The following is a 13193-nucleotide window of genomic DNA, read 5'->3' as shown; positions in this document are numbered from 1 at the left end:
TCTCCAACTGTACAGAGGATATATACAGGAGATGGAACAGCTGTGCTGACCCAGAGCCATAAACCTAGCCTGATCCAGGCCAGGTCCCCTTGTCACCACACCAACGCCCTGGCCGGCTGCCCTCCGCCGCGGCTTTAGCTAGATTTGGTTCCTTGGCTTCCTTTGGTCGGTTAGAGAACTCAGCTGCTTGGGAGGCAGAAACAGATCAAATCGCTGGCAGCCTGAAGGGGGAAGAGCTCCAGGCGCTTGGCCGTTAACGGTGGCAGAATCCAACTCTTCGGTCTTTCCCCCAGAGGAATCCAAAATCGCCACCGTTGGCGGGGGAAGCACCCAATCCCCCTTGAAAGTGACGCCTCGAGCCACCCAAGGCAGGGTTAACTGGCTGCATCCACTCCTCTGGCTGCTCCCCCAGAATCCACTGCAGTTTTTAGAGAGTCCATAGCCAGAAGTTGCTCAGTCAATTCCTGGTGCGAGGGCCGCGTTTCTTTTTCAAAGGGTCCCAGATCTTGAGAGAGCACCAGGCCTGAAAGAAGCAAAGCCTGTGAGAAGACTCCAGGTGGCTGATTTCAGCACCACCCAGTGAGAGTTCCACCTTTGTTTCAGAACCTTTGTCCTGTTTAAACAGCCTGGCCGGGTAAATAAACTTCACAGCCCAGAAGGTTGGCAAAATAAATAGAGCAGCACGAAATAAGGAAAGGCTGAACACCAAACAAAATATTCACAACTCAGCACCATTGGCTTCTGCAGCTCATCTACAAAGAGATCAAACGGGCGCCTGGATTTCAGCAGCAGAGCAGGAGTTTGGACAGGGCCCCCATCACAAAGCCAGGAAGCGGAAAACACAGTAGGCCCTACAATAACACTATCCCAGCACAGCGGGGCGATCGAGCAGCAAACGCCGCTGGAATTTTTGGAAACGTCACTAAAGAATTTGGGGTTGATCCAGTTCAAAAATCAGTCAGATCGCTAAGGGGGGGGGGGGAGGGCTCTGAGGGCTCACATTCTCCTGCAGTCAATGACAGCTGAGATTTCCAACTGCTAAGTTAGCACCCATGGCAAAATACCCGAAGATCTGATTTCCCAGCGCCCAGGGCGCTAGGATCTGTCTCAGATTTTAAATATTGAGATCCCCAAAGATTTTGAAAGAAAAAATATCAGCGGTTCCTTGGATTGATTTTTTAAATTGGGATTTTTGCCCAGGAGTCTGCCAGTTCAGCAAGTGAAACTGACTAGGCAAAGGAGTGAAATTACCCAGGAGCTGTGGACCCAAACAGAAATAGCACCTCCTGGAAACTGGATCAATTCAAAATTCCTTCAGGTTTAATGATCTCAAGTGTCAGCAACCTTAGCGAGGGGAGCAGAAAACCAGATCGGGCCTGACAGTCAGAGCGCAAACTGTCCTCATTCTATTGAATTTGGTGGAACAAAGACTCCATAGCAGCTGTGTTTCCTACGAAACAGGGTGTTTTCCAACCCAACCCAACCTCCATTTCTCTCAAAGATGAATTTGGCAAAGTTTCCAAAGGAGACAAACCAGGCTCTTAGGAAAGATGAATCCAGTGTGTGAGAAGGAACAAGATCTGGGGGGAAAGTTGGCATCTGGAGACCCACAAACCAACAGACAATCTCAGCCTGGGTTCGGGAAACATCTCACGATAAACCTGTCCCAGGTGCCAGAGAATATAAAGCCATCACCAGTTACAACCCAATGGATTTGGGGGAGACCGGAGTGGGTGTCAGGGTGTTTCAGTAACTTGGAAAACCGTCCCCCATTGCTCCCAAGACACCCAGCTGACTGTGCCAGAAACGGCTTCGTAGCTTTCACCCGAGCCCAGTTGATCTAGATTGAAAAGCAGCCCTGGGGATCTAAAAGAACCAGCTTTCAGGCAAAGCGCGGCTGGAGCCAGATTCGAAAACTCCCACCCACCAGTCCTTTGTGTCATTTAAATCCAGGGAAGCAGAGAATGGATTGCGAGTGGAATGGAACAGAGCACCCAGCCTGCCCCTGAAGCCTCGTCCGTTGGCGGAAACTCAAAGACAACCAACTTCCATGGAGCAAATTGGAGCTTTAAAGACTTTTTTTTTTTTGATGCATCAAAGGCAAACTTAAAAGAGATGCAATTTCTCCCAAGAGCTGAGCACGTCGGGTGCTGAGCTCTGGGGAAAATCTAGCTCTTATTTAGACTTGGAGACCTTCAGAGATGCTGGCTCTGATTTTGGTATTGCACTAAGCACCTGAATACCTTCCAGGGCCTGGGCCTGAGATGGTAGCAACCTGCCCCTCCTGACCTCTTTGGCACAAATCTTCCCCCAAGAGCATGCACCCCCTCTGGGCGTAGCTGAGATTAATCCCCTTAGATTAGAAGCAAATCAGAATCGGGTCAGTTTCCATTCAATGCCAAAGCAGTTTCCTCTTTTCCAGACCTCAGCATCAGTCACTGACAAATCTTTGCAGTTTCACACCCCCAATTTCCCTCTGTTTACAAAAAACCAACCACACCCCAAAGCTAGCTCCTCGTGCGGCAAATAAACGCTGGATCTGAAAGCCCAGCCTAGAGCAATCTGAGCCCTGAGGCACGGGGTGGAACGTCTTGCCTGGCCTAACTATATTTTGGTCTGAGGCTGAAACTGATTAGATGCAAAAATGCAATGGACTAGACGCAAGAATAGGCCCCGGATGCTCAGCTGGTGGAAATCAGCATCACACTGTTGACTTTCCCACTTGGGGAGCTGGTCTTTGAGCACTTTCTAACTGACACAGGAAAACATTTTTCCTCCCTGCACCCTTTCATATTGGGTAGTACCACAAGCAGGTTCATGGACAAGGCAGATAGTAACTTTGGAGCCCCTACTGGAGCATTTGCCTCATTTAAATCCAGAGCAAGGAGAGGGTGGGGAAAGACAAAATGGAAGGGGACGAGCAATCCTGCCAAGTCTTGCTCGGGAACAGATACCGAAGATTCGTTCGAGGGCCTGGTTTCTGGCCAGGTTTGGAAAAGAGACTCCCCGTTTCTTGGCCGCGATCAGAAGATCCTAACCTTGGCAATGAGAATGGAGGTGTTTTAAGGACACAAGTGTCCACGAGATTTGAGTTTGACCCTCCTCCAGCGGTGAAATCCAAGAACCCCCTGCCTGTTCAAAGGAAGCGGCACAAATCACCAGAGTTGTCAGAGACACACCGGCGGCTTCCTTGTTTCCTCACGCTGGGAGCTCCGGAGGAAGCATCCCGCTGGAGCAGGTTTGATCTAGCCCCAAAGTAGCAGGGCAGGGCTTGGTGTGTGTTTGTTCGGGGCTAAGCTATTGTGGGGCTGCCCGGGGGGCACGGGAAGGGTGGAGGAGAGTGATCGCTATCGCCCCCCATGGGCTATCAAGGAGCACACCACCCACTGGGGTCAGCCCATCACACTCTCCCGCAATAGGCTGTAGGGGGAGCATGTGCTGCGTCCATTCTGCTGGACACTGGAGTCAGGCGCCTTCCTGGCGTCGGCAAGACGCTGAAGCCAACAACAGATGGGGAGGTAAATGCCCCTGGATCTGAGAGGCGACCCCCTGGGCACCCCTGTTCCCACAGAACCTCACTGCTGCCCAGCAGCCCTGTAACTGCCCACCCCTGCCCCTCGCTCCCACTCGGAAGCTCTGGAACCTGATTTTAAGATTTGGCCTATGCGCGATCCAGGGTAGAGCCCAAGTGGCTCCCTTCCCTGTAACTGCGTCCAACTCCCTGCCGGGACGAGGGAAGGGGCCGCGGAGCAAGGAAGAACATGGTGTTTTAAAGCCACTGTTTTTCGGAGATAGCCAAAGGCGAGAAGATACCGACGTGGGTCAAATGTGAAAAATCCCCTCGAGCACAATAAATGGAGAGCGCCGGGGAGTCACGCCAGTCAAGCTTGCTCGCAAGGAGACAAGCGGCCGAGAACTGAATGGCCTTTAGCAGGGGCCACTGACGTCACGATCGGGCTCGTGGCCAGTCGCACCTAATGGGACGCTGGCGAGCCCAGGGTCGCAAGACTGCTCCTGTGGCTAGTCAGTTACAGCTGGGCCAGCCAAGGGGTGTGACACTGACCAAGGCAGGGCTGCTACAGTTGGCTAGCTGTGAGTTGTAATTAAGGGGGAAGCTAATCTGGTGGGAGGGGCCAGTCCCCTCTGCCTCCGCCCCACGGCCGACAGCCCCCTGCACGTCAGCCGAGAGAAGCATCAACTACTGCCACCGATGGTCAGTTACAACACCAAGTCGTAATCAGTTTCTCTCCCCAGACACGGCAAGCTTGGGGAGGCGGAGGGGGGGGCGGGTGCGTAGGAGCTCTGGGTGGGCGACAGGGGCCCCACCGGTGCAGGCTCTGGGCAGGTCAAACCCTCGGGACTTCCCACACGCCAGATACACCCCCCCCAGAGATGCCTGCCAATCCGAGCTCTGCCTGCCGGTCCCTCTGGTAACAGGGCTACGTACCAACTCTCTGGCGATCCACCAGATCACCAGAAAGATCCCCCCTGAACTGACATCACGGGGATGTCCGGTTTCTCTCCCCATCCCTACTTAGATCCTGGCGGACCTCACAACCCAGGGCCGCCCTGGGGTAGAGAACTCAGATCTGCAAAGCCCAGAGGTAGGTTGATTTCTAGTGAGTTATCAGTGCCCTCTAGTGGCCAGGCTGCTCCCTTACACGAACTGGAGCAGGCACGTTTCCCCTTGTTGTTGTTTGTTTTTCCAATAGGACCTAGAGAAAATCCCCTTCTCTGCTATGGCACAGCCAGCTCTCTGCTTCGTCTGCCTTAGAGACTCTAAACCCCACGTGGCTGCATTAAGGGATTCATATCAGACTTCGTACAAAGAGCCCAGATCTGGGACAATAGGAGGGGGAAATATCCGTAGCTGTCTTGAGCCAGGCAATCCAACACAGATGCTGATGTAGGAGGTGGGTCTCTGAGCTAAGGTAAGGCCAATGCAGACGGATGCTGCTGAAACAAAAAGGCATCAGGGTTAGATCCCAGCTGATCAAGCCCTGCTCAACTGCGGGTGGACACGAAGGGAAAAAGAGGATGTTCGGAAGATGTCTTCGTCTGCAGAAATTCCCAGATTGGCGCGGCTGATGCAGGCCAGGCACCGCTTCCGAGCCTGTGTCATAGAAACGAGCGAGGCTCCGATCTCGGCAGCGTCCAGAGAAGCTCCAGACTGATGCTGGCCCAGCCGAGATCGGAACCTGCTTCTGGACAGGCCATCAGCAGATCACACACCAGAGCCAACCCTAACGCAGCGCGATGAGGTGCAATCAACGGAAATGGTTTTGTTTGCGATACCTCCACCTCACCCCTCTCCTCACTGATATGGCTCCTGCCCCAGAAGTCAAGCCACATGCGGGCAGGTCTTGCCTCTATCAACCGCTGATCTCTCGTTAAAACCAGGAACAGAAAGACTCGGCTGATCGAAGAGCTCTGGTTAGTTTTACATCCGAGCAAACAGGGGCAGCCACTGGGGTCCGTTTGCCCAGGGAAACAGCTACTCAACGGAAGTGGCAAGCCAGTAGAGATCACACGTTGTTTGATCCCCTAGCATCCCGGATTCCTGCCCTTTTGCATCATGGGAGCTGATGTCTGGTCTTCCTTCAAAGCGATGAATAAATTCCACTTGATCTCTTCATGGGAGGAGGAAATATACCACGATGGGGCAACTTGGTTTAAAAGGGAACCGGGAAAGTTATGGGCCAGTGAAAAGTGGAACAGAAAAGTGCACGTACATCCCAGCGGTCAAGAGTCTTAACACTCCACGTAGCATCTGAATATCTGGGGCCGGGAGCTGGGAGTGCTCCCCAGCTTTGGGCAGCAACGCTGTCAGAGGCTGCCGCCGCAGCAGGCAGAGAAACTAAAAACCGGATCCGCTAATGCACATAAAAGAAAAAGGCACCGGAGTCCAAGTGGCTGATCCTGGTTGGGTCTCTGAAGGATCTTCCAAGGGGATGGATCTTCCAAAAGGATCACTGGAGTCAGAAGGGGATGGTCAGAGGGGAACTCACTGGGAAGGCCAGATCCTGGTAGGTCCATGAAGGATCTTCCAAGGAGAACATTAAATCCAGGGGGTGTTTGAAGGGGATCTACCAGGGAGGGAGATATTCTAGTTGGTCTCTGATGGATCTTCCAAGGATATAGTTTAAATTAGAGAGGATGCCAATGGAAAGGGCAGATCCTGGTTGGTTCATGAAGAATGTTCCAGGGAGATCATTAGATCTGCAGGGGCATGGAGGGAGGGGATCCCATGGGGGGAGAGATCCTGGTTGGTCCACAAAGGATCTTCCAAGGAGACCATTAGATCCAGGGGGAAGAGAGAGGATCCAGAGCAAGGAGTCCCTCCTGGCTGACCTGTGATGAGTCTCAAGGAGGCCACCAGAACGGGGAGTGGTGGGAGAGTGGGGGGGGGGCGGGGTGTCACGAGACAGCTGGGGACTCTGCGGCTGCCTCGTCCCCCTCCTCTGAGTCCCAGACCTCGGACTGCAGGTAGTCGGCGAAGAGGGCTTTGGCCCGGTGCAGCACCTTGGCCAGATTGTGCCGGCGCACCAGGCGGTCGAAGTGCATGGCCAGCTCGTTGTAGTCCATGTTGTTCTTCATGATGTGGTCCCGATGCTCCAGAAGGATGGCCAGGCAGAGGAAGAGCATAAAGGGGTTGCCTTTGCCAAACTCCTGTGGTGGAGGCAAGCTCACCGTGGCTGGGGACGGGGCGGCGGGGAGGGGGCTGCTGGGTGAGGAGGATGGCGTGTCACCTGCCAAATCTCCCTTCTCCTCCGGCAGGCTCTCGCTGTTCTCGCTGCCGGGGAGGGGGGAGGGGGAGTCTCGGGAGGGCGTGGGTGGGGTCAGGAGCCGGAGGGACGGGGCGGAGAAAGACTTGGTCATGGCCGGGAGCTGGAGCAAGGGGTCCTGCTCGCTGCAGAAGTCCTCCTCTTCCTCCATAGAGCGCTGGGATCTCAGCGAAGGCTCTTCCTCGGAGCTGTCATCACGAGCGCTGTAGTACTTGAATTCTCCAAAGCTGGATTGCTTCAATAAGGTCTTCTGCTCCAAACAGGGCCAATCTCCAGGATCCTCCAAGGACAGCCGGGCTCCGGACTCCTCCAAGCAAGGCTGGTCCCCAGTCGCTTCGAAGCTACAGGTGGGCCGCAGCATGTGGCGCTGGCGGACAGGCTGGCCGCTCTCACTGAGCCTGGCCGGCGGCCCCACCAGCTCCACCTCCTTCTCCGGAGGATCCGGTGGCAAGGAGCTCCAGGTTATCTCCAGCATCCGCAAGGCGTCCTCAAAGGCAAACTCCCGTTTCAGCTCCAGCAGCAGCCAGCGGTAGCAGAAGAAGAAGTCGTCAGCACCCCGGGAGAGGAGATAGGCGTAGAACTCAGGATCCGAGTACTGGAGGAGGAGCTTGAGGTGAGAGAACTTGAGGGACATCACCTCGCCATCCACCTGGAAGTTGCCTTCCAGGCGCTTCATGATGCCGCAGAAGCAGATGAAGGCGTGTGCCTCGTTGTCCATGACGGCCAGGATGGGCGAGGCGATGTCGCTCATGCCCTGGCAGTAGGAGATCTGCGGGTGGGTGACGGCGTAGGTGGTCAGCAGGTCGTGAAGGGCAGTCAGGTGCGGGTTGTCCTCCGAGCCGGCGTAGTAGGGGTGGGTGCGGTCCGTGCGGAGAACGTCCTTGAGGACGTTGCTGCGGATGAAGTCCAGGTCTTCGGTGCTGGCCCGCTCCACCCACTGGCCCTTTAGCTGCTCGTACTCCCGTGTCTTGCGCTTCATGTAGCTCATGCGCTCCTGGCCCGTCAGCCCGTCCGGGTAGACGTTCAGCAGGTAGCGCCACACCACCTGGGGGGCAGAGAGAGGAGCTTCAACGCCTGGCATCTTCCCGCCACCTCTCACCGCAGCGTCCCATCACGCTGCCTCTCCCAGCATCCCATCGTGACTTGGGGGGCAGAGAGGGGTCTCAGGGCCGGGCATTGTCCCACAGAGCCAGGCATGCTATGCCCCTTTGTGCCACGCACCCCGACATCTCTCCTCCATGGCTGAGCACCTCCTGACATCCCATCTCCACTACCCCTAGTATCCCATTTCCCAGAGCCAGGGAGAGACTCCAGGAGTCCTGGCTCCCAGCCCCCCCCCGCTCTAACCACTAGCTCCCACTCCCCTCCCAGAGCTAGAGAGAACTCAGGAGACCCCACTCCTCTCCCAGAGCCGGAGAGAGAACCCAGGAGTCCGGGCTCCCAGCCCCACTCCGCAGAGACTCACTTTGCGCAGCGAGGGCTCCACACCGCCATGGTAGATGCGCAGCCGCAGCTCCTCGGGCCGATTCAGCTGCCCCTCATGGTTCAGGTAGGTGTGGAACTCAGAGTCACTCAGCGGCGGTTTGAACGGCTTCACGTCCTCCCCATAAGACCAGCTCAGAGCCTGCTGGACCTTCGACAGCGTCCGGCCCACCTAGGCAGAGAGACGGGGTCACTGACCAAGTCCTGCTCAGCGCAAGGCATGGTGGATGCCGGGAGCAGGCAGGATCCTCCCCACTGTATGGGGGGAAAACTGAGGCACGGGAGCAGGCAGGGGAGGTCAAGGCAGTAGGAGACTTCATTGGACCACAATGATCCCAGCACTGGGACAACAGAGCTGTGCCCAGCTACCAGGAAGAGCAGGCAGGAGAGCGGGAATCAGGACTCCTGGGTTCCACCTCCGGCTCTGGGAGGGGAGTGGGGTCTAGTGTGTTAAAACAGGGGGGTGGGGGGAGGGAACCAGGACTCCTGGGTTCTCTTCTGAACTCTGTTCCACCCACGTAGTTTAGGGTGCTTCCTACCTGAAACATCCTCCTCCTCTTCCCCTCTCGACCCACCTGGGAGATGATGGTCTGGGTGAAAGGCAGGGCGGCGGCCGCCAGGGACCGCTTCTCCACCAGGAGCAGATCAGTGCTGATGACATCTTTGGGGCTGATGATGTCCCAGTCCTCCAGCAGGGGGCCTGAGAGAGCAGCACATGACAGTTAGCAAGGTCTGTTCCCTGGCTCTGGGAGGGCCGTGGGGTCTGGCGGTTAGAGCCCGGGGGGGTGGCAGCCAGGACTCCTGGGTCCCTAGTCCTGCCAGAGTGACTCACTGTCTTCCGAAGGCTTGATGTCTAGGAGGAGCTGCAGGTAGGGCTTGGAGGCGCTGGCGAAGGCCGTGGCCAGGTCCCAGTCCGACAGCAGCGACAGGTACGTCTCCTGGCCCTGCTTCTCCTGGCCCAGATAGCTGATCCCAAAGTTCTTCTTCCTGGGGGAGGTGGAGGTGATTGGCTCCAATGCACGCAGGACAACATCACCCCAGGCACAGCGTGTCCCCTCCCGGCACCTCGGGCTCCCCCGTGAGTACAGAACTCCACACTCTCTCTGTCGCCACACAGAACCTCCCACTGCTCCCTTGGGCTCTCCCATTGGCTGTAAGGACACATACCCCTTTGAGGTCCTCCATTGGCTACACAGAACCTCCTCTGCCTCGTTAGGTTTGCTGTCAGCCATGATGAAGGACCCCAACGGGAGGCATCCCTCAACCATACAGAACCCCCCACTACTCTCTAAGGGTCCTTCACCAGCCATTCCGGCCCCCCTGCCTTCCCTCCTTTCACAGGGTTCCCCATTAGCTCTTCAGACCGAATGAGCTCATCTGTCCCCCAAATCTCCTCTTTGTCCCTTGGCTCCCAACAGCCTCAAATTCTTCACTAGCTCCGTCCTCAGTCAGGATTTAACTCCCAGGCAACCCCATAAATAGCAGCACTGGGGAGAGAACCCAGGAGTCCTGGCTCCCAACTCTAACCACTAGACCCTGGCTCCCCTCCCAGAACCAGGAGAGAATCCAGGAATCCTAGCTCCCAGCCTCCCCAACCCCGCGCTCTAACCACTAGACCCCACTCCCTTCCCAGAGCCGGGGAGAGAACCTGGAAGTCCTGGCTCCCATCTCCCCCCAGTCTAACCAACGCTGGGCAAAGGTCCCTGGCGGCTGGGGCGGGACTCACCCGTTGAGGTCGAAGGCGCGGATGAGGATGTGCTGGAGGACATCCAGCGAGGTGATCTGGGGATCAACGGCAAAGGTGCGGAACTCGGGCTGCAGGAATCCCTCACGCTTCTGGGGAGACAGGACTGGAGTGAGCGCCCTCAAGTGGGGACAGGCCCCGTGCCCCATTCCCCATCCCCCAAGCCTGCCAGTCCCCCATCCTGGCGCCCAAGGGGGAGCCAGTGCCCCCTAGAGGGGAAAGGCCCTGGCTCATTCCCCACCCGCGCTGCGCTGCACAGGTCCTCCCGTGTTTCGGATGGAGATCTCCGCGGACACAGGGGAAGGGCAGTTTTCCTGTGCTCTTTCACACTGAAATCCTCTCTCCTTGCTGGCCATGGGAGGTCTGACTTCCTGTGCGTTTCTTCCCCTTCCTTAGCAGGTGCCTCGCCCCAGATCTCCTGGCCTCCACGCAGCCACCCAGGGGGGAGGCCGGAGGACGAGACGCAGGCATCCGCTAACGCAGGAGGGGAAAGGGACACTGGGTCGCGTCCCCTGTTCTGTTCTCGCTCTGATACAGTCAGTGAAGGCAAGGAGGGTTTGTCGGGGGCAATAAGGGTGTGGCGTAGAGGGCATAAGAACAAGCAAGACTCCTGAGTTCTCTCCCTGGCTCTGGGAAGGGAGCAGGGGCTGGTGGTTAGAGCAGGGGGGACTGGGAGCCCGGACTCCTGGGTTCTCTCCCTGGCTCTGGGAAGGGAGCAGGGGCTGGTGGTTAGAGCAGGGGGGGGGCTGGGAGCCCGGACTCCTGGGTTCTCTCCCCGGTTCTGGGAGGGGAGCAGGGGCTGGTGGTTAGAGCAGGGGGGGCTGGGAGCCAGGACTCCTGGGTTCTCTCCCCGGTTCTGGGAGGGGAGCAGGGGCTGGTGGTTAGAGCAGGGGAGGGGGGGCTGAGAGCCCGGACTCCTGGGTTCTCTCCCGGCTCTGGGAGGGGAGTGGGGCCTAGTGGTTAGAGCGGGGGGGGCTGGGAGCCCGGACTCCTGGGTTCTCTCCCCGGCTCTGGGAGGGGAGTGGGGGCTGGTGGTTAGAGCAGGGGGGGCTGGGAGCCCGGACTCCTGGGTTCTCTCCCCGGCTCTGGGAGGGGAGTGGGGTCTGGTGGTTAGAGCAGGGGGGGGGCTGGGAGCCCGGACTCCTGGGTTCTCTCTCGGCTCTGGGTGGGGGAGGGGGAGACCCCACTCTGGCTCCCTCCTCATGGCCCGATCCCGACCCCCCTTTGCTCTCGCAGCACCACGCCCTGTAGGAGGGTCCCACTCGCTGCGCCCCTCCCCCCGCCGCATGTGACCCCTGACCCCGCCGTGACCCCCTGACCTCTCACCTTGACCCGGACCCGCACCACCTCCCGCTCCTCCTCCTCCTCCTCCCGGGCCCCGCCCCCCGCCGCCGCCGCCGCCATCCCGGCCCCCGGCCGGCTCCGCGGGGGGCGGGGGCGGAGAGGGGGAGGAGCCTCGCGCCGGACGGGACCGTTACGGCCCCGCCCCTGGGGGGAAGCGGGGGAGGCCTCACGCCGCGGCGGGTAGAAGCCGGCTCGCGCCGGGCGGGCGGTGACGTCAGGTGGGGATGGGGGAGCCTCACGTGACCCCGCCGCTACTTCCGCTTCCGGCTTGGAGGCCTCAGCTCAGGCGCTGACGTCAAAGCCGAAGTGGGGAGGGGAAAAGCCGGGCCCCTCCCCGCCACGGGACGGGGATTCACATCCGGGGTTAACCGGAAATAGCCGCCAGACCATGGGAAACAACATCCGGGTTAACTGGAAAACGCGTAACCAAGGCAATAACTGCCCGGACAAGCCCCTCACTGGGGAAGTAGCGGCCCGGCCAACCGGAAATAGCCCCCAACCGGTGAAAACATCCGGGTCAACCGGAAATAACGGCACAGCCAAGGAAAACAACATCCGGACCAACCGGAAATAGACGTACAAGCAGGGACAGCAACATCCGGGTTAAGCGGAAATAACCGCCCAGACAGAGAAAACAACATCCGGGTCAACCGGAAGTAACTCCTCCCAACATCCGCCCGCAGCTCCAGGGACCCGGATGTTTCCTTCCAGCGGCCGCAGGCGCCGGCCGAGTCCCGAGGGTCCCGCTGCAGAGCTCGTCCGACCGCCCGGGCCCGGCCCCGGCCCCGGCCCCGGCCCTGGAATGAGGCAGCCGGAGCAGGAGCCCCAGGCTCAGCGGGGAGACGCTGCGCTGCGGCCTTTTCCGCCCAGCCCGCAGCTGTCAGGCCCCTGCCTCAGTTTCCCTCCGTACTTTGAGCTGCTCCACGGGCGGGGGGGACGAGCTGCTCTGGGAGCCCCACCCAGGGTCACCGCCAGGGGGCAGCTTGGGACTGGGCAGGCTCTGCAGGAGCCGGGCAATGGACCCAGAGGGGCCTGGCTCGGGGAGACTCGGATCCGGACGGAGCGAGAGACAGGGCCAGGAATGGAGCCCACGGTGGCTTGCCCGAGGGGAGGGCCGGCGTGTGTCATAACCCCCCTGCTCGGTTTGGCCAGGCTGCCCGGGGTCCCTGCAAATCCTGGCTGCGATGCCTGGATCCCCGCGCTGTGCGTCTGGCTCAGGTGGACTCACAGGATGAAGTCAGAGGCTCAGTCGTGAGGCCCCTGCCTGCAGCCCACGGGCTGGCCCACTGAGCGGGCTCCTCCAACGGGCCGTTTAAAAGCTGGGGCATAGAACCTGTCCTGGGGAATCCACCCACCAGCTCCTTCCCATCTGGGGTTCCCTGCTCCACGTGTTACATCTCTGATGCTTGTTCCCTTCCCTGCATTGTCATTAGCTGTCCCCCAGAATCAGGTGTTTTATGGGCTCCATGGCCCTGCCCCTCCATTAAGGGGGTGGAGCTTTCTTACAGGCAGGCAGAATCCCACCGTGCCCAACCCAGTGAACACTGCATTGGAAATGGGGCCTTCCCCTCTAGGGGGCGCCAGCTCCCATCTGGTCCCAAGCAGGGGACTAGCTGGCTCCAGGGGGCAGGGAATGGGGCACAGGGCCTTTCCCTTCTAGGGAGTGCTGGCTCCCCTCCAGCCCCCGGGCAGGGGACTGGGAATGGGACACAGGTTAATGAGGGCTGGTCTACACTACGGGGGGGAATCGATCTTAGATACGCAACTTCAGCTACGTGAATAACATAGCTGAAATCGAATATCTAAGATTAGATTACTCACCCGTCCTCACTGCGCGG

General features: G+C 58.7%; 1 protein-coding gene across 1 annotated transcript; it reads right to left on the bottom strand.

Annotated features, from left to right (window-relative positions):
• Positions 1-4791: 4791 nt before the first annotated feature.
• On the bottom strand, positions 4792-12000 carry TBC1D25 (TBC1 domain family member 25). The gene is made up of 6 exons (XM_050927224.1): positions 11338-12000; positions 9994-10103; positions 9100-9254; positions 8843-8967; positions 8251-8439; positions 4792-7830 (listed from the first exon to the last, which is right to left on the bottom strand). Exons 1-6 carry the CDS (start codon positions 11413-11415, stop codon positions 6418-6420), a joined length of 2070 nt encoding a protein of 689 aa, XP_050783181.1. The 5' UTR covers positions 11416-12000; the 3' UTR covers positions 4792-6417.
• Between the last annotated feature and the right edge of the window lie 1193 nt (positions 12001-13193).

This window comes from Gopherus flavomarginatus, chromosome 18, assembly GCF_025201925.1.
Source record: "Gopherus flavomarginatus isolate rGopFla2 chromosome 18, rGopFla2.mat.asm, whole genome shotgun sequence".
In the NCBI taxonomy this organism is placed as follows: Eukaryota; Metazoa; Chordata; order Testudines; family Testudinidae; genus Gopherus; species Gopherus flavomarginatus.
This window is presented reverse-complemented; position numbering and strand designations above follow the sequence as displayed.